This window comes from Pongo abelii, chromosome 1, assembly GCF_028885655.2.
Source record: "Pongo abelii isolate AG06213 chromosome 1, NHGRI_mPonAbe1-v2.0_pri, whole genome shotgun sequence".
NCBI classification, from domain to species: domain Eukaryota; kingdom Metazoa; phylum Chordata; class Mammalia; order Primates; family Hominidae; genus Pongo; species Pongo abelii.
Window position 1 is genome coordinate 98,887,640 of NC_071985.2, and position 21,511 is coordinate 98,909,150.

The following is a 21,511-nucleotide window of genomic DNA, read 5'->3' on the forward strand; positions in this document are numbered from 1 at the left end:
ACTTTCTCCTTCTTATTTATCTTCAATAGAAGCTGCTTCTATGTCTGGTGATGATAACCTTGAAGATGACTACTTACTCTGAAGTCTGGGCTTCAGCTTGCTCAGCCATCTGCTTTGCTGTGTGAGTGCAGCTATCATCTATCTGTAGCAACAGGAAAGTAATGAGGGTGACAGTGGGGCACTTGCTTTGATTCCCTCTTTTCCATGCCCTGTCTTAATATACTTCTTTGCAGCTGCTTTCCTGCAGCTTAACTTGCTCTCAGATTGAGCACTTTCAAGCTTTTTGTGTATTTCTGTCTTTGGCAGGATTTGGCTTAGGAATTGGTGCCTGGAGGAGAGGAGTGTATGATAAAGGATCAATGCAGTCCTTCCTTTATTACACATACAGTCTGACTTGCTGTGGACCAAATTCATATTTTCCTCCCATCAGACTACAAAAAAATTGGACTACCATACTACAAGTGTGTCTCCCCCATTCCACCTCCTGATCCCTCCCCAACCCTCCAGTGTTTGAATACTGCTGTGTTACTTCCAGGCCGTTCAACATCAGGCTCAGTCCCCTCTACCAGTCATGATGCACATTACTGCTAGGCTGTATCCTTTTCGAGGCTGGGAAACAGTCAGGCTTTCGTCATTGGAAGTGATGATTCTGCAGACTTCTGACTCACCTTATCAGGTGACTCCGGTTAAGGAAAGCTTTTGAGTGGTGAACTCAAAGACTCCAGTTGAATCAGGAGGCAAAGGCAAAAATTAGCATAATTATATTTAAAAGCCTCAGGAAGTGGGAAGAGAATACTGCCTCCCAGCCTCAATTGCTGATATGTTATTGGAGACAGGCTTTTGAAACTGCTCCAGCTATTTCTCTGTAACCTTTAGTTAAAATATAAGTAGAAAGGAGACAGGAGGCTCAGGAAATTTTCTAAATTGCTAGTATAATATCTATATGTATACATACATATACACCCGTGGAGAGAGAGGAAGAATATAGAGTCCTGTTTAAATCATTTAGAGGATTTTTTTGCTGAATAAAGTTCTCAAGAAAATTTTCTAAAACCAAATTCTGATTGAATCACAAGGTGGAAGCAGGCTGTGAGCCTAAATCTGGTGAAAACTGCCAACTGCCTCACAGAAAGGAGCACATCTATGAAACAAGTGTCCCTCCCATATACATATTCATATTCTTTCTCTAAAGTCACTTCAGAAATAACCATTCACTGGCTGGGCACGGTAGCTCATACCTGTAATCCCAGCACTTTGGGAGGCTGAGGCAGGCAGATTACTTGAGGCCAACATGGTGAAACCCCGTCTCTATTAAAAATACAAAAAACTAGCCAGGCCTGGTGGCATGCACCTGTTGTCCCAGCTGCATGGGAGGCTGAGGCAGGAGAATCGCTTGAACCCGGGAGGCGGAGGTTGCAGTGAGCTGAGATCGTGCCACTGCACTCCAGCCTGTGTGACAGAGAGAGACTCTGTCTCAAAAAAATAAAATACAAAAATACAAAATACAAAAATTAGCTGGGCATGGTGGCAGGCACCTGTAATCCCAGCTATTCAGGAGGCTGAGGCACAAGAATCACTTGAACCTGGGAAGCGGAGGTTGCAGTGAACCCAGATTGCACCACCACACCGCCAGCCTGGGCAACAGAGCAAGACCTTGTCTCAAAAAAAAAAAATTCACTAGGAACCAGAACCAATTTAGGTTTAGGCTGTGTGAGTAAGACCCCACCTATACTATTCAAAAGAAAAGGCCCAGATTAAGATTCTAGAAACCTGGATTCTAGGAGCAGCTCTGGTAAGTAGCTCATGTAGTCTTAGAGGAATCTTTAAGGAGTAGATCTCCACTGTAAACTTTTTGCAAAATTTTAACGTGTTTCCTTATAGCATCTTTCCATTTCTGACAGTACTGTGAGGCTCAAATGAGAGGCTTGAAGTACTTGAGGTGCTTGAAAGTAAATATAAATGTATAGTAATGTGGATGGTAGAAAAATGGCAAATGAACTTTTTTTAAGGATAAAGCAAGATAAACTAGAAAATTTAAAACTAGCACATAAGGATGCCTTACACAGGTCTTTTTTTAAAATTTAGGGATTAATAACATCTACCTCTATACTACATGGCAACTATATTTTCTCACAACCACAACTCTCAAAATTTATTTTCTCAGAAAAATCTCAGTATTAGCCAGGCACCGGTGGCTCACATCTGTAATCCCAACACTTTGGGAGGCCGAGGCGGGCAGATTGCTTGAGCTCAGGAGTTCGAGAACCAGCCTGGCACCATGCTGAAACCTCATCTCTACCAAAAATACAAAAAAATTAGCCAGGCGTGGTGGTGTGTGCCTGTAGTCCTAGCTACTTGAGAGGACTGAGGTGGGAGGATCGCTTGAGCCCAGGGGAGCAGAGGTTGCAGTGAGTGAGCCAAGATTGCACCACTCCACTCCAGCCTGTGTGACACAGCAAGATGCTGTCTCCAAAAAAAGAAAAGAAAAATCTCAGTCCCAATTAGCAGAAAGGCTCTAGTGAAGGAACGGCTCTGGTGAGTAGTTCAGGTACTCTTGGAGGAATCTTTAAGGAGCTTCCATTTATTTGATGTTTCAGATGTTGGCTGCAATGAACTCGCTGAGGCATGCTCAGCACTGGAACTGGTGCTACCAGAGTTCCTTAGGGAACCTTTACTCTTTAGAGGTCCCTGATATAAATCATTCATAAGACTTCCTACACTGGAAAATGAGTATTGTCTCATTCTTACCTGCAATTTGTTACTATGTATAAAAGTCTTTTTCTTTAATATGCCTTTAAGTCTTACCTGTTTACAGCCCATTCTGATGGGTTCTTTGTCATTCTGTTAGTATAACCCAGTACTTTTCCTGCTGCCTGGAATGCCCTCTTCTAAGTTACCTATTCTGTCCATTGAGATCCCCCAACTTGGGCCAAAGCCAAGGGATCTATGTGCCTTCTCTGGTTTTCTCCACATCTGTAGCACCTCAACTGAAATATATGGATAAAAACAGCCCAACAAAGCTCAGTCTTTCTGAACTAGGGAGTTCACTGATTAGTGCTCAGCAAATGGTTAGAATAAATGGGGAAATAGTTTAGGGCATGGAGGAAGGCAAAGGGAACCAAAATCCTTAGGTGCTTTCCCTCCATAGTTCAGGTCCCTGTGATCTTTTCAGTGAATTTAGCTCTGTGATCTTTTCAGTGAATTTAGCACTCCAGCCAACCCTATTACCCACCCCCCCCCAAGAAACAGCGAACACTTGATGATTGCACTACCCTTTATTCCTAGGATGGAAAGTGTCCTGAATCACATCCCGGGCCCCTGATTGCATGTGTCAAGGCTTCCAGCCCCTCAAAGCGTTGGAATAAGCATGTTCAAGGAGGCTCACTGGGCAGGTGGCCAACAACCCTTTCAAGGGGATACACCATAAAGATGACGTTGTCCAAGGGAGGGAGGGCAGGGTGACCTGGTCTGACCACCTCAAAGCCCATGTAGCTGAAGGCCCGCAGCAGGGCACCTGTGAAAGGATACAACAAATGATTACAACATGCTTTAAAACTCAATACATGTATGCCCCCAGATTTGATTTCTTCTACTAGGGAGTGGCCCTGGGAAGCAGTGTAGTGTGGGCATATAGGATGTGCTTTAGTCAGACAGACCTAGGCTCTAACTCTGGTTTTAACACTTGTTCTGTGAGTTAGTCCTGCAGAACTTCAGTTTCCATCTATAGAATTTTCCATTTATAAATCATAGAACCTTCCTTCTCACAGAATTTAAGATTAAATGAGATGTTCATGAAGTGCTTAACACTAGAGATTAGTGAGGTCTACCTATATACTAATACAATGATGGCATAATAAGCTCTGAAATAGTATCTATCACTTATGAATGGTTATTCACCATCCCTTGTCTTATATCCAACAGAGTTTGAACTCCTTGAGGCAAGAGGCTATAGTTTCTGTAACATATGCTCCAGGCATCTGGTTAAATATGTCCCCGTTCCCTTGGCCTTATGTCTGACCCTTTCACGTTGTAGGTGCTCCATATGTTTGAGATCCATTTTGTCCTGCTGGCCACATCCCTTGAATGGATTCTGTGTAATTTCACCAGTGCTCCTTCAGTCTAGCCCCTAACACCTCCTGCAGGGGCTTCCTCAGAGTCCAGTTGTAACTTGATGGAACAAGTTACAACTTCCCACCTTCGTGGTGGGTGGGAAGAAAAGAATCCCTGAAATGCCTGAGGGTGCATTTTTAAAGATGGGGGAAGAGGGTCTCCTATAAAAGAAAAGGAGTTATCCAGCTGCCTTAGCGCGAAGAGCAAGGAAGAACAGTAGATCCTCACCTCTGTCGTTCCGATCATTCTGGAAGTTCACAAACACAGAGTCCACATTTGTCTTCTCTTCCACATACTCCAGGGTTGCGGTCAAACTAGGAGCCACAGAAAAACAGTTAAAATGTTTGGCCAACTCAGAATCCAGAAAGACACCTACTTGGAGCAGAAAAAAATCTTATCGGTCGTTTTCTGCCCTCCACCCACCCAAGCCAGGAAATGAAAGTTGCTAAACTAGTTTTGGTAGATTTTTCTTGGAAGCCAAGAGATTGCACACCACTGGATGTAAGCCACAGAAGGGGTCTGGGGAGAAAGGACTACTGAGATGAACAGCTAGAAAGTACTTCCCGTTATTCAACTATTTCTGGATCTGAGTCCAACTTCCCATGGACTCTTATCCCTTGAACGCCAGATCCTGGCTCAGCTCACAGGCTTGTCTGCATGCCAGGTGAACAGATTGCTTATATCTAGCTCCAGAATTAGCCCTATGTACTATGACATGATAGAAGCGTGAAATCCCCTACCTATTCCCTCCCCATTCTCCCATCCAGGCTCAGTCACCTTTCCCGGTTGCCTTGATCCAAGGCCCGATACGGGATATCCAGGAAGAGTCGACGGTCACAGAGAAGGCCGTGCCAATGGGCAGAGGTCTGGGAGGTGAGGCGGAAGTGAAAGTCTAACTGTACTGGGTCCTGGTGGAGCAGGGGGTCAGTAGCCAGCACCGTCAAGTTCCCAGCCTGGAAAAGGAGTAAAAATGCTCCTCTAGTATTCAAATCAGACCTCAGGCAGATTGGGGTGTGTCCGTTGAAGCAAGGAGAGCGTTGATGGGGAGAGCCCGGGAGAATCGGAGCCAAGATCTTAAAGATGCAATAATATCCCTTAGTCCCAGGAACTAATAGCCTATGCCTATTACGGAGTTCTTTATATCAAACAATCCAGCTGAGGCAGTATTACTGCCTGCTGACTTCAACCCAGGAGTACAATAACCATTTAGGAACTTAAAAATGTTTACATCAGACAGCTTAGGATTTAAACAAAGCTTTATAATGTGCTTCCTTTCTCACTAATAATTTCCACTTTTTTCATTATATGGGTTTTCTCTAAATTATTCTATTTAAAATGCCATGGTTACAACCAGGCTTGTTATTGCAATATGATATGTGGGCAAGTTCTGGATTCCAGATCCTGCTTAGCATCTAAACAGCTTTATGTCCCAGAAGTCCTATAGAGTTTGTTCTACCTTTGTCCTCACTCCCTCTTTTCCCATCCTGATTTTCACTACCATCTGTATGACCTTGATTTTACAGTCGGCCAGAATCCTTGTCTATATAACAAGTAGCTTTTACACGTGTTCCAAGATTCCATCTACCTCTATAATTCATCTTCCAACTTGCTAATGTCCCTCCTCTGCAAGGTATGCAAGAAAAGGTTGCCCTGTCACAGCACCAGCTCACAGTCCACTTACCGAATACAGTTCTTTAAGCTGGTCGTGGTTACCCTGCTCGGTGCTTTTGCCCTCCTGGAGGCCTACTAGGGACTCAGGAGCACTGGAGGCAGGAACGGGGCTGGAGTGTCAAGTCCTCCTTTTCCTTATAAGTGATGCTGTTGGGAAAGAGACCCAAATTAGTTTATCTTGGAATCTGAGGTGGGAAGATACACAGTACCAGGCTCTGGCATGATCTTCTGTATTTTCTGTTGTCCAGCCTGTTTCTATGTTCCTGGGCCAACCAGATGGAAAAACTCTAAAGTTCCATGCCAGCTTTCCACCCCCATTCTGTTGTTATTTCTTGCCATTTGGGAAATTCTTTCAAATTCTTTTACCTTTTCCTTACATTTTATATAAACAACTACAAATAGAGATGAAAACAAGTACCTTTTATAACAACGAGGCAGCATCTTCTCCCGGAGGGTGATCCGGTACTTGTAACAGTAAAGGTAATAGGCGTATGGTGACCAGATCGGGTAGAGGTAGTTACGTGTTTTTCCCCTCTTGATATAAGAAAGGGAGTAGACAGAGGGGCGACACCTGTTACAAGGCAGTTTTTCAGTTCAGTGCCTCCCTGTGGCAAAGTGAAGTTCACAGGTGGGTGGCAGAGCTTTAGGCAACCTGGTGGCATTGTGACCCGGTGGGCACTATGACATGGATAAGGGGTCAGCCCTTATGTCACCTCAGGACTCCACTCTGCTGCTCATCTACCCTAATCCCTTATCCAAGGCTCATATTCAACTAGTATGCATGTTATGGCTGTATGAATGATTAAAAAATAGAACTTGAAGACTTCTGTACTGGTTGGCCAAAAGCCCTGCCTGAGCACTTGTGCCCACCCACCCTGCTCCTCTGTGGACACTCCCCTTCCCCTAAAATCCAGCAAGTAAAGAGTTGGTATCTGACTCTTCCAAGGCTCTGATCCAGTGGTGACCTGATTAGTTGGTTCCCAGTTCATACCAGTTGAGTATTTTTATTATCATCCCTGCCCTTAATAACCCAGGATCCTTGTAGGGTAGGAATTGCAAACTAAATGCCTTCAGGGGCCTAGACAGCTTGTGGAAATTAGTGGAGTGGCAAGGTAGGGCTGTAGCAAAATAGGAAAGCTCACACCTTATCTAAAGGAAGTCCACACAACTCAATTCCATCCAGTTCCATGCAAGAATGCAGACTTGATGGTGCTGTATCGTATGATTTTTGAACAGAAACTGGAAAGACAGTCTTGTAGTAAATCTCACCAATTTTAAAAAATATCGACTACTGGGCCAGGCGCGGTGGCTCACGTCTGTAATCCCAGCACTTTGGGAGGCTGAGGCGGGCGTATCACAAGGTCAGGAGATCGAGACCATCCTGGCTAACACGATGAAACTCTGTCTGTACTAAAAATACAAAAAATCAGCCAGGCGTGGTGGCGGGCACCTGTATTTCCAGCTACACCGGAGGCTGGGGCAGGAGAATGGCCTGAACCCAGGAGGCGGAGCTTGCAATGAGCTGAGATCGTGCCACTGCACTCCAGCCTGGGCGACACAGCGAGACTCCGACTCAAAAATAAAAAAAATAAAAAATCGACTACTAAAAAAATTGTTGATAAACAACATTGTAAGCAAAATTTGATTCTGGGACTGCCAATTTGAGACCTCTGCATATTTATCCATTCAACAAATATTTATTGAGGGTCTACTATGAGCCAGGCACTATTCTAGGTGCTTGAGATACATCAGTGAACAAAACAAATCCCTACCCTATGGAACATATCTTCTAAAAGTGAGAGGACAAACCTAGAAAATAAACATAGTAAATTATTTAGTATGTTAGAAGGTAACTGCTATGGGGTGGGGGGAATAGAGCAAGATAAAGGAAGATAAGGAATGTGAAGGGGATGGGTCAGGGTTACAGTAAGAAATAGGGTGATCTCTCACTGAAAAAACTGACATTTAATTAAACACTTGGACGATGTGAGGTTGTTAACCAAGCCAGCATCTGAGGATAAGAGCATCCAACGCAAAAGCAGCCAGTGCAAAACCCCTGGGCAGGAAACTTGCCTGGTGTTTTCAAGAAACAAGGAGGCCACTGTGGGTGGAGCAGTGTAAATTATAGAGTAGCTAATGGGGTCAGCGTATGTATGGCCTTGTAGACCATCCGATGGCCTTTTTCTTTTACCTTGAGTAAAGGAGGAAGTCATTACAAAGTTTTGGGTGGAAGAACGACATGATCTGACTTATGCTTTAAAAAGATCATTCTGGCTGCTATAAATAAGCTACAGAGAATTATAAACTGTAGAGAATTAAGGGAGATCTTTTAGGGGACTATTGCAGTAATCCAGGAGAAAGTAGTGTCTTATTCCAAGGTAGAGCATTGGAGGTGGTGACAAGTGGTTGGATTCTGGAAATACAAGTGCTCCTTGACTTAAAATAGGGTTATGTTCTGATAAACCCATCGTATGTTGAAACTATCATAAGTTGAAAATGCATATAATACACCTACCAAACACCATAGCTTAGCCTAGTCTATCTTAAACATGCTCAGACAACTTAGCCGACAGTTGGGTAAAATCATCTAACACAAAGCCTATTTTACAATAAAGTGTTGCATATTTCATGTAATTTATTGATGTCCTACTGAGTGCACATCACTTTCACACCATCACAAACTCAAAAATTGTAAATCCAAGTCAGGGACTATGTGTAATTTAAAGGTCGAACCCACAGGATTTCCTGATGGAGTATGAGAGAAAAGAGTTAGAATGGAAAGAATGGAGTTTCTGTCAACTGAGAGGAAAAAGGCTGCAGATGGGGCAGTTTTGGGGGTGAGGGGGGAATAAATTAGTTTGGGACAGTTAACTTTGAGGTGTCCTTTGGATACATAAGCGGAAAATGACGAATAAACAGTTGAATATTTGAGACGAGTTTGGGAGATGTCTAGGATGGAACTAGAAATTTGGGAGTCATTGGCATATAAATGGTATTGTAAGCCACGAGACTGGATGAGATCAACAGTCAGTGTATACTGAGAAGAGTAAAGATTTAAAAACGGAGTCCCGGGGGCATTCTAAGAAGCGGGGAGAAAAGGAGAAATCAGCAAACTAGACTGAAGAAGACCGGTGTCCAGGAGGCCAAGTAGTGTATTTACGAGGAAGGAGGACTGGTCAGTATGTTTAAAGGCCAGTCTTTCCATAATCTCTGCCAAACGGACCTTCTTTCATCCAGTTTTTATGGTCTTCTGTCCAGTACTGAGACCCTCCCCAGAGGGAACTGTCGCGGCCCTGCCATAGTTGCTTTTTTTCTATGGTTTACATAGCTTGTGATTTAGAATTCTCCTTTATTAACTTAAATACTGCAGTATAATGATTAAGGGTTAGGCTCCTCCTGGAGCTGGCAGTTTTCCAAGGGATCCCATCCTTTACCACTTTTAGGTAGATCTGAAGTAAGGAAAAGTGAGAGCATCATTCATTCTCCCGTCAGTATCCAGTCATCACAGAACGTCAGAATTAAAAGTTACCCCAGCAACTAGAGCTAAAGCAAAGCCCACACTTTCAAGAGGAAGAGCGTCTTTTCCGGCGTCAGTCCACCTAACACTCATTCCATTATCACAGTAATTCTAGGCGTCCGTCCCCTCTGCCAAAAAGTAAAAATAGGCAAGCCGCAGTGCCATCTGTCCCCCGGCCCGCTCCCTATCCCCTCCCTCAGCCCAGACCAAAGCCGCGCCGGCGCGCCGCAGGCAGCCCTGACGGGGGCCTTTCCTGCCGCCCGACGCCGGGGTCCTCCCTCAGGTCTCATTCTGTGCCTGCGAACATGGCGGCGCCCGTTGTCACGGCCCCAGGCAGAGCTCTGCTGCGGGCGGGCGCTGGGCGGCTGCTGCGGGGAGGCGTCCAGGAGCTACTGCGGCCGCGACATGAAGGGAACTCCCCTGACCTGGCCTGTAACTTCAGCCTCTCTCAAAATCGGGTGAGGGCTGAGTCTGGGGTAGGGGGTACATACGCTCGAGTATTGTTTCTGGAGGCGCACTGGGACCTGGAGAGGGCCGATGTGGGGGTGGCGGGCTTTCCTTGAGGGGCTGGCGGCCGTGGTGGAGGGAGAGGGTGTTCCTTGTGGAGACTAGCTCACCGTCGCTTTCCTGGCCGCCAGGGCACGGTCATCGTGGAGCGCTGGTGGAAGGTACCGCTGGCCGGGGAGGGCCGGAAGCCGCGCCTGCACCGGCGACATCGCGTCTATAAGCTGGTGGAGGACACGAAGCATCGGCCCAAAGAAAACCTGGAGCTCATCCTGACGCAGTCGGTGGAGAGTAAGGCCCGGGCCGAGGCGCTTCCTCTCAGGCTGGTCCGGTTTGGCATCAGCTTTTTCTAGCCCGTCCCCCTCAACTATTTGCGTTGCTTTTTCTTTGTGGAAATAATCCAACTCTATATGTGAGAAGAGGAAGCCATAAAAACTATTGTGATTGTGACATTGGCCTCCAGCATTGAAAATTAAAACATAAAGGCAGCAACATCATTAACATTGTGTGGGGAGAGGAGCCTGACAATTTGTGCCACAGATGCTGAAATCCTCCATGGGACAACTCCTCCCTCTATACAGAGGATATTAAATTTATACATCAAGTTCTAAAGAAACTAATTAGCAGTCTCTTAAATCTTGTTCCTAGTGAATATGAATTAGCATTTCTTTTAGGAAAAATAAGCACTGTGAGAAAGTAAGAGGTGCTTCTCTCTTTGATCATCTTTTCTTTAGGGACTCCTAGATGGTTTTAATTCACCTGCCTCTGTTCTCATTGACAGATGTTGGAGTCCGGGGTGACCTGGTCTCAGTGAAGAAATCTTTGGGCCGGAATCGACTCCTTCCTCAGGGACTGGCTGTATATGCATCCCCTGAAAACAGGAAGCTGTTTGAAGAGGAGAAATTGGTGAGCTCAAAGGAAGGACAGAGAGACTTGGAGAGATAAAACTTCTTTTATCTCGCAGCTTCCTTCCCTTTGACATTTAACTTGAAAATGAAATAGGAACTAGAAGAACAGGAATGCAGAAGCCCAGCCAATGCCCAACATAGGAATAGTTTGATGCTATTTAACATGGGCTCATTTTTCTTTTACTGCTTTTCATCTTTAACTTTCTTTTCTAGCTGAGACAAGAAGGAAAATTAGAGAAGATCCAGACCAAGGCAGGTGAGGCGGTGAGTAGAAACGAAAAAAGTATTTATTTGTCACTTACAAGACTTACCAACCTCGCCCTGAGAGTCTCCCTGATTCCCTTGAGGTCTCCTGATTGCAGACCCAAGAGTGGGAGAAAGGGGAAGTGTTGTGGCTGCCCCACAAAACCGGTATGGAGACCTCTTGGGAGATCCCTGATGTGTTGGGTGAAGTGCCTTAAAGTACCAAGGGAGGTCCCAATCTGGGAATCAGGGAACCCATGGAATAGTCTGAGATGAGGGCTCTGCCTTCAAGGATATTTACATACAAGTTGGAGAGAACATGGACACATGAGAAGATAATCAGTACAGGCACCCGCCACCATGCCCGGCTAACTTTCGTATTTTTGGTAGAGACAGGGTTTTGCCATGTTGGCCGGGCTGGTTTCAAAGTCCTGGGCTGAAGTGATCCACTTTGGGAGACCCATCTTGGCCTCCCAAAGTGCTGGGATTACAGGCATGAGCCATCATGCTTGGCTTGCATACCTTGTGACCCTGACATGTTTCCTCTCCTTTGACTCCAACTCATAATTCCTTTCAGACAGTGAAATTTCTAAAAAGCTGTCGCCTGGAGGTAGGGATGAAGAACAATGTCAAATGGGAGCTGAACCCTGAAATAGTTGCCCGCCACTTCTTCAAGAATGTGAGTGTTCCCAAAAACCACTCTACCCCTGAGGTGGAAGCTGCCTCTGGGAAGGAGGCCTGGGATTGATCCCTTTGTTAGGAAGGGGTATGATCATCCAGTTGTAGTTAAGGAAAGTATTCTTGGTTAGTTTGCAGGAGTATGGGAAGGACATGGCTAAGGACTAAGGATGGTCACATAGAATTTGAAGATTGATAGGAAAAGGTGGTGGTTTCCATTTATTTCCTGTCTACTGAGGGAAATGCTGGGGATTTGTGACTTACTGGAGAACTGTTACTTTTGTGGATGAAGTGGTTTTGGCCTCAAGCCCTGCTTCTCTTTGTGAATCTACCTCCCTTTCTGAAAAATCAGAATTGAATTTCTCTACTACTGTCTATGAAGGTGTATGCCCTTCTCTCCCATGGAATCAGCCAGAGTAGACACCCCAGTTTTATTCATCCCTGTGCAGGAAATCCTGTAACCCTCTTTATGAGGTTCCCTAGAGTGGCAGTCATGAAAACAGAGGTCATTTGAGCGGAGATTTTTTTTTCTTTCTTTTTTTTTTTTTTTTTTTTGCAGCTTGGTGTTGTGGTTGCCCCACATACATTAAAGTTACCAGAAGAGCCTATCACACGGTGGGGCGAGTATTGGTGTGAGGTGACGGTGAGTGTTTTGCATACTTTCTTTTTCCTTTTCTTTCTCCTTTTCCCCCACTTTTTCCTTTTTTTCCTTTCTCTTAAAGACAGGGTTTTGTTTCATTGCCCAGGCTGGATTCAAACTCCTGGGTTCAAGCGATCCTCCCACCTCAGCCTCCCAAGTAGCTAGGACTACAGGCGTTAGCCACCGCACCTAGCACCTACCTTTCCCTTTTTTCTAATTTTTTTTTTTTTTTTTTTTTTTTGAGATGGAGTCTCACTCTGTTGCCCAGGCTAGAGTGCAGTGGCACGATCTCAGCTCACTGCAACCTCCACCTCCCAGGTTCAAGCGATCCTTCTGCCTCAGCCCCCCTAGTAGCTGGGATTACAGGCACACGCCACCATGCCTGGCTAATGTTTGTATTTTAGTAGAGGCAGGGTTTCCCCATGTTGGCCAGGCTGGTCTCAAACTCCTGACCTCAGGTGATCCACCTGCCTCAGCCTCCCAAAGTGCTGGGATTACAGGCATTAGCCACTGTTCCCAGCCCTAGCTCTCCTTTTTCTGACTGGGAGAAAAGTCAGGGTGAAAAGCTGGGATTAGGTGGTGCTAAATCTTACCTACCTGACTGATCTCTGAGAATTCCCATTGTTTTGTGTGCAGGTAAATGGGCTTGATACTGTGAGAGTGCCTATGTCTGTCGTGAACTTTGAGAAGCCCAAGACCAAAAGATATAAATACTGGTTAGCCCAGCAAGCTGCCAAGGCCATGGCCCCCACCAGCCCCCAGATCTAAATCTACTCTCCCTCCAAGGCAGCAAAGCAGAATCAGGAGCAGTGGAGCAGAAATGAGCAAGCACACTGATCTCACTCCCAGCTCTGACCAAATACAAAATTTTAGAGAACATCTGAAGACATCAGACTGCACTGCATATACATGTTGAATTCTTCATTTTTGCCATCTTTATCTTTAACTGTCATCAGTGGGGCAGGGCAGTCTTGTTCCAGAAGTACCAGGCCGTAGATTTGATAAGCTAGATGCAATAGACCGAAACCATCCAAAACCTGTTTAGCTTCTTCCTCCATTGGAGTTTATTGGGACAAACAGAAGAGCCAGCCATTGTCTCCAGTACTTGCCTCATTCTCATCATCCAAACTGAACATTTGTATCCCAAGCAGAAATAAAGAGATTATGTTCTTTTTAAGTGTTGTTTATTGGTCTTGAGTAGATGAGACAGGACATCCAACTGAGATTTCCTTGAGCCACAGAGGTTTGCTGCTAAAAAGGAAAGAAGAGAATATCTTAGACTGCATCCCACAGTTACTGTGGTATGAACAAATTGTGCTGAACAAGTTGATGATGTGTTTGGTCTTAACACTTACTCTTCTTAGATACATTGATGTAGTCATCAATGTGAATAAGCACAATGGATTCTACTTCTCTAAGGCCTGAGTAAGGCCTAAGGGTAATTGTTGGAAAGCTGGGATGAAAGAAGCTTAAAAAGGGAACTTTGTTCCTTGAACCAGCTCCTGAAATTCTGAAAAAGAAGTTACCTTAATTTTCTAGACCAAGATTAAGATAGGGAACTAGTCATAAGATAACAACTCTGGAATGGATGAATGGATGTCTTGATGGGAGATAAGGGAAGTAGATGATAGTTTTCTTTTCTTTTCTTTTCTTTTTTTTTGAGACAGAGTCTTGCTCTGTCACCCAGGCTGGAGCGCAGTGGCGTAATCTCAGCTCACTGCACCTCCGCCTCCCTGGTTCAAGTGGTTCTCCTGCCTCAGCCTCCCGAGTAGCTGGGACTACAGGCATGTGCCACAGCACCCGGCTAATTTTTTATATTTTTAGTAGAGACGGGGTTTCACCATATTGACCAGGATGGTCTCAAACTCCTGACCTCATGATCCACCCTCCTTGGCCTCCCAAAGTGCTGGGATTACAGGCAGGCATGAGCCACCATGCCTGGCCTGAAAGTAGATAGTTTTCTATAAGTTCAGAGTTTCATTAGTAGAAAAACGAACATTCATTTTCAGGTGGATTGTGCCAAGGTCACTCAAATACAATGTGAGGTCATGCAGTTTAGGGTAGTAAAGATGAGTTCATTGACTCCTTTGCTATCCATACCAGACATTGGTTTCGTTCCTATTTGAGCTCACCTACCACTCTTGCGTCAGTTAAACACTTTCATCCCATCTCAGCTAATGAGAAAGTCTGTCATCAGTAGTTGCACTGATAACTATAGCCAACTTCATACTTGACAGAGCTCTGTAACTCAAGTCTGGCACTGGCACTATCTGAAATTTAGCATTTCTCCCCTCCCCACCCTTTTCTTTTCTTTTTTTTTTTTTTTGAATGGGAAAATAACATTATTTCATGTTAGGGAGTAGGCAGGCATCCAGACTCAGAACTGGAATTGCTTCTTGGTGGCACTGGGGACCATGAGCATGTTGAAGTGTACCATCTTTCTCATGCTGGTGCTTACCCAACCATGATGATGTTGCTGATCTGGACATCCCTGATGCAAGGGGATGGGTGCATGAACATGTTCTTGTGCTTCTTGAAGCAACTGTACTTACACATGTAGTGGAAATAGTCTTGGTGGATGATGTTGATGTTTTGCATCTTTTATCTCGGTCACCATGCCAGACAGGATCCACCCTCAGATGGAGACGTTACCAATGAAGGGCAATCAGTGTAAATATAGGTGCCCTCGTAGCCTATTTGGGCATATTGAAGCCCAAACTGATTTTTTTTTTTTTTTGAGATGGAGTTTCGCTCTTGTTGCCCAGGCTGGAGTGCAATGGCACGATCTCGGCTCACTGTAATCTCCACCTCCCGGGTTCAAGCGATTCTCCTGCCTCAGCCTCCCAAATAGCTGGGATTTCAGGAGCCTGCCACCACGCCCAGCTATTTTTTTGTGTATTTTTAGTAGAGACGGGGTCTCACCATGTTGGCCAGGCTGGTGTTGAACTCCTGACCTCAGGTGATCCACCCGCCTCGGCCTTCCAAAATGCTAGGATTACAGGCATGAGCCACCGCACCCAGCCCCAGACTGATCTTATGGTCCTATAGGAACTTATTGCCAGTATCTCCCAGCAGGACCCTCTTGTTTTGAAAGATGGTTGACTGCTTTTGGTAGGTACACTCAGTCTTGGATTTAACAGAACTTCCTGAAAGGTTTGAGCCTCCATTAACTTGCAGAGACCCCAGCATTTAGGAAGTGCTAATCTAGATTGAAGCAGGTGCATACACTTCTGTATCCCAGTTAATCCCTAGTGAGTTGGGGACACCCAGAATTAACCTCCAAACTGAAGCACAGAGTTCTGCCATCCTGGACACGCTCCTGAGGTTTGGGGAGGACCTGCAGCCTCGGCATGAGCCCCAAGCCCACTGAAATTTGCCATTTCAATGATCCCCATTCCTACTGTCCTTGAAATGGTAGGCTAATTAAACACATACAGCATCTCTCAACATGATCATCACGAAACTCTCTGAAATTGAGCAACAAGCACACATTTCACACAGCTAACCTTAAAAAGCATTTAAATACCTGCCATAGGTTGAGTTCTTGGTAAAAACACTCTGTTGGAGACTCACATGCAGGAAGTTTATTGGGAGGAGTTATCTGCATCAACACCTATTGGGGAGTAAAGGCAGTAGAATTGGATAGAGGGAGAAATTGAGCTGATGCAGTCTTAACAAACGCCTCAGTCAATCAGGAGCTCAAACTAGGATGGCTCTGCAGGATGCCCCAATAGGGTAAGTGGGCTGGACCTCATCTCCCCACTTGACCAGGAAAGGGGTATGATCTTGAGTGAGGTGGCTAACTTCAGCCAAAGGCGGTCCCTGGATGGGGCACAGGTGACAGCTGTCAGCATTCTTAGCAGCTTCAGTCCTCAAGGGGAAAATATGGGCAACACACCACAGTCAACACTACAGTCCACCCTTTGCACTGCTCAGACTAATTTGCTTCATTAGTTCTGGAATGGTTTCTTCAGGATTCTGATGGATCTCTTTCTGGGGAAACTTAAAAGAGGAAGGTCTGGAACAGGCCACAGCCTCTGCTGCTGTAGCTTGAGTTTGCAACTGGCATTCACCTCCCTTCTCTACTACCTATTGTTGATCTTTCCCCAACCCCCTCAGACTTGTACCTCTGGTTCATGTGGGTTACCAGATGAGGTACCTGGCCATCATGCCCTTCTCAGGCTATGACTGCACTTGTTCATTTATCATCAAAATTGGGCAAGGAGAAACATACTCAAGTGGATGATCTGGGTGCCAAATATATTCTTCCCTGTCCCCACTGTGTAATAGCAGCCCCACCTCCTGATAATGACTCCTTTCCTTGCCTTCTTGTCTCTTGGTAGTGATTTGGAGTAATCTAGTGCCTGCCATAGCTTAAAGTTTAGTGAGATTCAGTGTGTTCACTGGTGCAAATATTCCCCTTCTGGGAACCAGGACTTCTAAACCCTTAGAGACCAGAGTTGGGATAGAAGGCACAGTTTCTTCAATTGGGTCACTGGGAGTGATGATAATGGCGGGCTGCTCCTACACCCACCCTTTGTTCCCCAGAGCCATATATTTTCCTTAAGGATACACTATTCAATGGCTATTGGTCTCAGGTATGTACTGCATCATGAAGGATGATGCCTTCTCCTTACAGGTTGTCATCTCCAATCTGGTGCCTTAGCTGTGCTTTTAACAAGCACTCTGTCAGGGAGCAGCTTCTGCATAGTATGGTATGTGATTAAAGCCGATCCCACCATCATGTACCCAGCATTGTACCTCGTTGCTATCAAGTGGGTCTCTTGGTTTGATGCAATGTTACACAAGATTTCAGGCCAATGGATCAAAATTTTGTAAACCTTTGGTTGGTGTTGCTGACCGAGGCTGTGCAGGCAGGAAAGGCAAACCAGTACCCATAATATACATCAATGCCCCTTCAAGATAGAACACTTCCCCTTCCAAGGTAGCAAGGATACAGTGTAATCAACTTACCACCAAGTGGCAAGATGGTTTCCTTGAGGAATGGTGACATCAGGCTAAGTGTTGGTCTCTGTTGCTGGCAAGCTGGACATTCACTGATGCAGTAGTTAGATCAGACTTGATGAGTCCATGACGTTGAACCCTTGCATTTGTTCCACCATGGCTCCTCCGTTCATATGATCACTTTGCCAGCTTTGGGGTGCCAGCAACAAAGCCTGGTTAACATTATTTGGCTAAGTCATTCATCTGCTTGGTTGGTGCCTTTTCTGTGGTGGATGTTATCTGATGGGAATTAACCTGCAATACAAAAATCATCACACTGTATACCCATTCTCGGGTATGTTATGTGCCTTTTCCCCACACTTCCTTGTTTTTAATCTTCCAGTTTGCTTTCCAGGCCCATGAGTCTATATATATTCTTACTTCTGGCAGGTACACAGGCCATCTCTAAGTGGGGCCATAGTGCAGCCACAGTGTATTTCCAGCTTACTTTCACCTAATGAGACAACCTGTACATTAACCAAGCTCAGCCTTTTTCCTCTTCTGTCATCAGGTCATGAGGGATCTCCGATCCATGTGGCTACAGATGTAAACTGAGAAAGCACCACCAGTGCATCAACAGTGGGTGACAGGGGATCTGGGCACCTGCTTATGTAGCTCACTTTTGCCTTCCAGCCCTGCTTGTTCCCAATTCTACATATGCACTTTCATTTTATGAAGGATGACTGGTCGACCCACCCAGCCTTATGACTTGTGGGTTTGACAGAACCCAGGTTATAATACATCATCACTTAACATCCCATAGGTAAGCACGTTGTCTCAACTAGGACTCAGTAGCATTCCAGGAGCTATCTTTTGAAAGGTGTATAATGCTCTGTTTCAGACGGCATGGCATTGCTCCAGCACTATAGGGGGCTGTGTGTGACTTACTATTGGGATTTATCACGAACAGTATATGATCTTTTCTCACCACTGACACCTCTAATATAACATGGTGTCTTGTGATCCAAGCCGCAGAGCCATTTGTACCACAGTCTTGACCTGCTACAGAGCTTTTACCTGCTCTGGGACCCACTCAAATTTGGCAGCCTTTTGTGTCGCCTATGATATTTGTGTCAGAGCAACATTTCCAAGTATGGAATATGCTAGCAGTAGACCCCAAGACATTTGCAAGGCATTGTGCTTTTTAGTGGTAAGAAATATGAGATGTAAAATTTCTCCTTATCATCTTTGGAAGGAATGTCCTGGTATGCTTCAGACCACTGGACTTTTAAAAACTTCACTGATCTGGCAAGATCCTGAATATTTGTAGGATTCTTGCACGACTATTTGAAGAAGATTTATCCTACCAAGGCCTCTGATACAGGTATCATTTCAGGTTCATCCTGTACAATTACCATGATGTCATCAGTGCAGTAATGGAATGTCCTATGGAATGTCCTAATGGTCCAGGTCCCTTCAGACTATATTATGACAGAGGCAGGAGAGTTTACATGGTCCGGAGGCAAAACTGTAAATGTATATTATTGCTCATCTCAGTGAAAGCAAGCTTTTATGATCTTCCTTTCTACAAGGATGAAAAAGAGTGCATTGTCCAGATCAATACATACCATGTAGGCTGCGTTAATCTTTTCCAGCAAAGATACCACATTTGGAACAGCAGATAGAATTAGCATTATTTGTTGATTGAGATTGCAGTAATCCATACTCATTCTCCAAGATCTGTCTGGTTTTAGCAGTTGCCAGACTAGTGAATTAAATGGCAATATGATGGGCACCACCACCTCTGCATTCTTGAGGTCTTCAAGCGGGGCACTAATGGAGTAACTTTTATGTATTATATTGGTCTGGAATGGTGGAGGCGGTTCCAGACACTTCATGTTGGCCTTCCTCACTATGATATTTCCTACCTCACAAACCAAAAAACCAACCTGGTGGTTCTGCCAACTGTCAAATATGCCTATTCCAACTGTCCATTAAGGACTCATGAAATAACCACTAGGTGAGTCTGTAAACCTGGTAGACCTACTGAGAGTCAGACCTGGAGCTGGAATACAATTATTACCTACCCTCCACACCCTGCAACTCTAACAGAGGTCCATAATGGAGCTTCCGATTCTAGGGTGTCTATGTCAATGGACTCTATCCAACAGTGCTTTAAATGTTTGCATAGTCCTCCTTCTCTCCTGTGTGTTATGAAAATAAAAGGTCATAAGTCCCTGTGGGTTAGGATTGGGAAAATTAATACCTTATATACTTGTCATGGTGTCTCAGGGTCCTTTCTGCTAGAGACGTAGCCTGTTTAATAAGTTGTTTCCAGCTGAAAAATTGGCCCAAGAAGACTTCCACTTCTCCCAAGAAGGAAGTACAGCTACAGAAATTGCCTTCCCACTATACAACTATGAAACCAGATAAAATTATGAAAGAAATATTTATAGACAATGGAAAGCCAGTAGTGCAGAATTGTAACTGAGAAAAGGGAAACAAGGTGAGCCACATCATTGCCTCAGCTTACTGCCTAGAGGCAGTTTCCTGCACTGCAGAGAGGGGAGCCCCAATAGAGCCAGCCGTCTCATTGAGTGGAGAAAACAGAGATTAGAGGTGGTGGAGAATGCGTTGGCTAGAAATCAAGAGGAAAGGCTGGGCATTGTGGCTCACGTCTGTAATCCCAGCACTTTGGGAGGCCGAGGCAGGCAGATCACCTGAGGTCGAGAGTTCGAGACTGGCCTGACCAACATGGAGAAACCCTGTCTCTACTAAAAATACAAAATTAGCTGGGTATGGTGGCGCATGCCTGTAATCCCAGCTACTTGGGAGGTAGAGGCAGGAGAATTGCTTGAACCCGGGAGGCAGAGGTTGCGGTCACCCGAGATTGAGCCATTGCACTCCAGCCTGGGCAACAAGAGCGAAACTCCATCTCAAAAAAAAAAAAAAGAAAAGAAAAAGAAAAAGGAAAGGAAAGGAAAAAAGGGAAAACACTGGAGACAAAGGAATGACACAGAGCACTTTGGAGATCTGCCAAGAGGTCCCAGACCTCAAAACTTTGGCTGAATAATGATATGTACATTAATGAGGCAAAATTCCACAAGGCAGGGGGTTAAAAACAACAACAACAACAACAACAGAAAATGAAAGGCCAAACAATTCTCAGAACTTACACAGGATTGGGAATATTTTGTTTGTGTTCCTGACAGCCCAGATGAATAGATCCTATAATACATGGGGCATCATATAGAGACTTTAAAAGGACTCAGTAGTGGACACTAGAATAAAGGCTACTCTGGAGCCACCATGCAAAGCTTGAAAACAAGCACTGATGATCGAACTGATACCAGGCATGCCAGAACCAAGTCCAACACTCATTAGAGAAATGCAACAAAACTTATCACTGAACAAAATACAATTCCCAAGGTTTGACATTCAATTTAATATTATTGTACTGGATGTGGTGGTATGTACCTGTAGTCCCAGCTACTCAGGAGGCTGAGGCAGGAGGATCACTTGAGGCCAGGAGTTTGAGGCTGTAATACACTATGATCACACCCAAGAAGAGCCACTGCACTTTAGCCTGGGCAACACAGTAAGACCCCGTCTCTTAAAAAAATGATTATAAAAAGAGATAGGAAAACATCACCCAGAACCAAAAGAAACAGTCCCAGAAATGTCAGAATTGGTGGAATTAGTAGACAGGACATTAAAAGAGATATAAATATGCGTTTTTTGTTTTTTTTTTGAGATGGAGTTTCGCTCTTGTTGCCCAGGGTGGAGTGCAATGGCATGATCTCAGCTCACTGCAACCTCCACCTCCCTGGTTCAAGTGATTCTCCTGCCTTAGTCTCCCCAGTGGCTGGGATTACAGGCACCCACCACCATGACCGGCTAATTTTTTTTAGTAGAGATGGGGTTTCACCATATTGTCCAGGCTGGTCTCAAACTCCTGACATCAGTTGATCCTCCCACCTTGGCCTCCCAAAGTGCTGGGATTACAGGTGTGAGCTACCGCACCTGGCCTGCATGTTCTTAAGAATGAAATAAAGGAAATGAAAGTAGACCCTTATTTCATACCATATATAAATATCAACTCAAAATGGGGAAAAGACTTATATGTAAGACCGGAAACAGTAAAACTACCAGAAGAAAACATAGGGGGAAGCTCCATGACATTGGTCTGAAAAATGATTTTTTAGATATGAGCCCAAAAGCACAGGCAACAAAATCAAAAGTAGACAAACAGAATTGCATCAAAATAAAAAGCCTCTGCACAGCAAAGCAAAAAAT

General features: G+C 44.8%; 4 protein-coding genes across 8 annotated transcripts in view; 2 read left to right on the plus strand and 2 right to left on the minus strand.

Annotated features, from left to right (window-relative positions):
• TDRKH (tudor and KH domain containing) overlaps window positions 1–3,261 on the plus strand; it is a 19,338-nt gene extending 16,077 nt beyond the window's left edge. The window contains exons 13-14 of one of the 2 annotated variants that reach the window (XR_010141599.1): window positions 30–594; window positions 2,800–3,261. Coding sequence is in view for 1 of the 2 variants with exons in the window: in XM_024250480.3 (XP_024106248.1) it covers window positions 30–82 (53 nt within the window). In the remaining variant the exon portion in view is untranslated. The other variant, XM_024250480.3, reaches the window with a different exon arrangement.
• Window positions 3,261–10,114, minus strand: OAZ3 (ornithine decarboxylase antizyme 3). Of its 2 annotated transcripts, none has more exon segments than NM_001290272.2 (5): window positions 3,261–3,514; window positions 4,339–4,424; window positions 4,888–5,063; window positions 5,792–5,928; window positions 9,916–10,114. In NM_001290272.2, coding segments are annotated over 5 exon segments (573 nt in total). In that variant the 5' UTR covers window positions 9,948–10,114; the 3' UTR covers window positions 3,261–3,371.
• MRPL9 (mitochondrial ribosomal protein L9) lies at window positions 6,540–13,448 on the plus strand. 2 transcript variants are annotated; one of them, XM_054528085.1, is made up of 8 exons: window positions 6,540–6,774; window positions 9,225–9,756; window positions 9,937–10,093; window positions 10,584–10,708; window positions 10,924–10,974; window positions 11,531–11,632; window positions 12,191–12,274; window positions 12,908–13,448. In XM_054528085.1, the coding sequence occupies exons 2-8, from the start codon at window positions 9,604–9,606 to the stop codon at window positions 13,037–13,039; spliced, it is 804 nt and encodes a 267-aa protein (XP_054384060.1). In that variant the 5' UTR covers window positions 6,540–6,774; window positions 9,225–9,603; the 3' UTR covers window positions 13,040–13,448. The 2 variants fall into 2 exon arrangements, with proteins under 2 accessions (XP_054384060.1, XP_002810260.1); XM_002810214.2 differs by lacking the exon at window positions 6,540–6,774 and having other exon boundaries at window positions 8,940–9,756.
• RIIAD1 (regulatory subunit of type II PKA R-subunit domain containing 1) overlaps window positions 13,386–21,511 on the minus strand; it is a 50,821-nt gene continuing 42,695 nt past the window's right edge. Inside the window, exons 4-6 of one of the 2 annotated variants that reach the window (XM_054528114.1) lie at window positions 17,246–17,530; window positions 15,798–15,884; window positions 13,386–13,522 (exon numbers count right to left, since the gene is read on the minus strand). In XM_054528114.1, the coding sequence (XP_054384089.1) occupies window positions 17,512–17,530 (19 nt within the window). In that variant the 3' untranslated portion in view covers window positions 13,386–13,522; window positions 15,798–15,884; window positions 17,246–17,511. The remainder of the gene's footprint in view (window positions 13,523–15,797; window positions 15,885–17,245; window positions 17,531–21,511) is intronic. The other variant, XM_054528120.1, reaches the window with a different exon arrangement.

Excerpts from the sequence above, each read along its gene's own strand:
- MRPL9 (XM_054528085.1), top strand. The coding sequence starts at position 9,604 with ATGGCGGCGCCCGTTGTCACGGCCCCAGGCAGAGCTCTGCTGCGGGCG. Across the intron at positions 10,094-10,583 it reads CCTGACGCAGTCGGTGGAGA|ATGTTGGAGTCCGGGGTGAC; the intron begins GTAAGGCCCGGG and ends TCTCATTGACAG. Across the intron at positions 10,975-11,530 it reads AGACCAAGGCAGGTGAGGCG|ACAGTGAAATTTCTAAAAAG; the intron begins GTGAGTAGAAAC and ends AATTCCTTTCAG.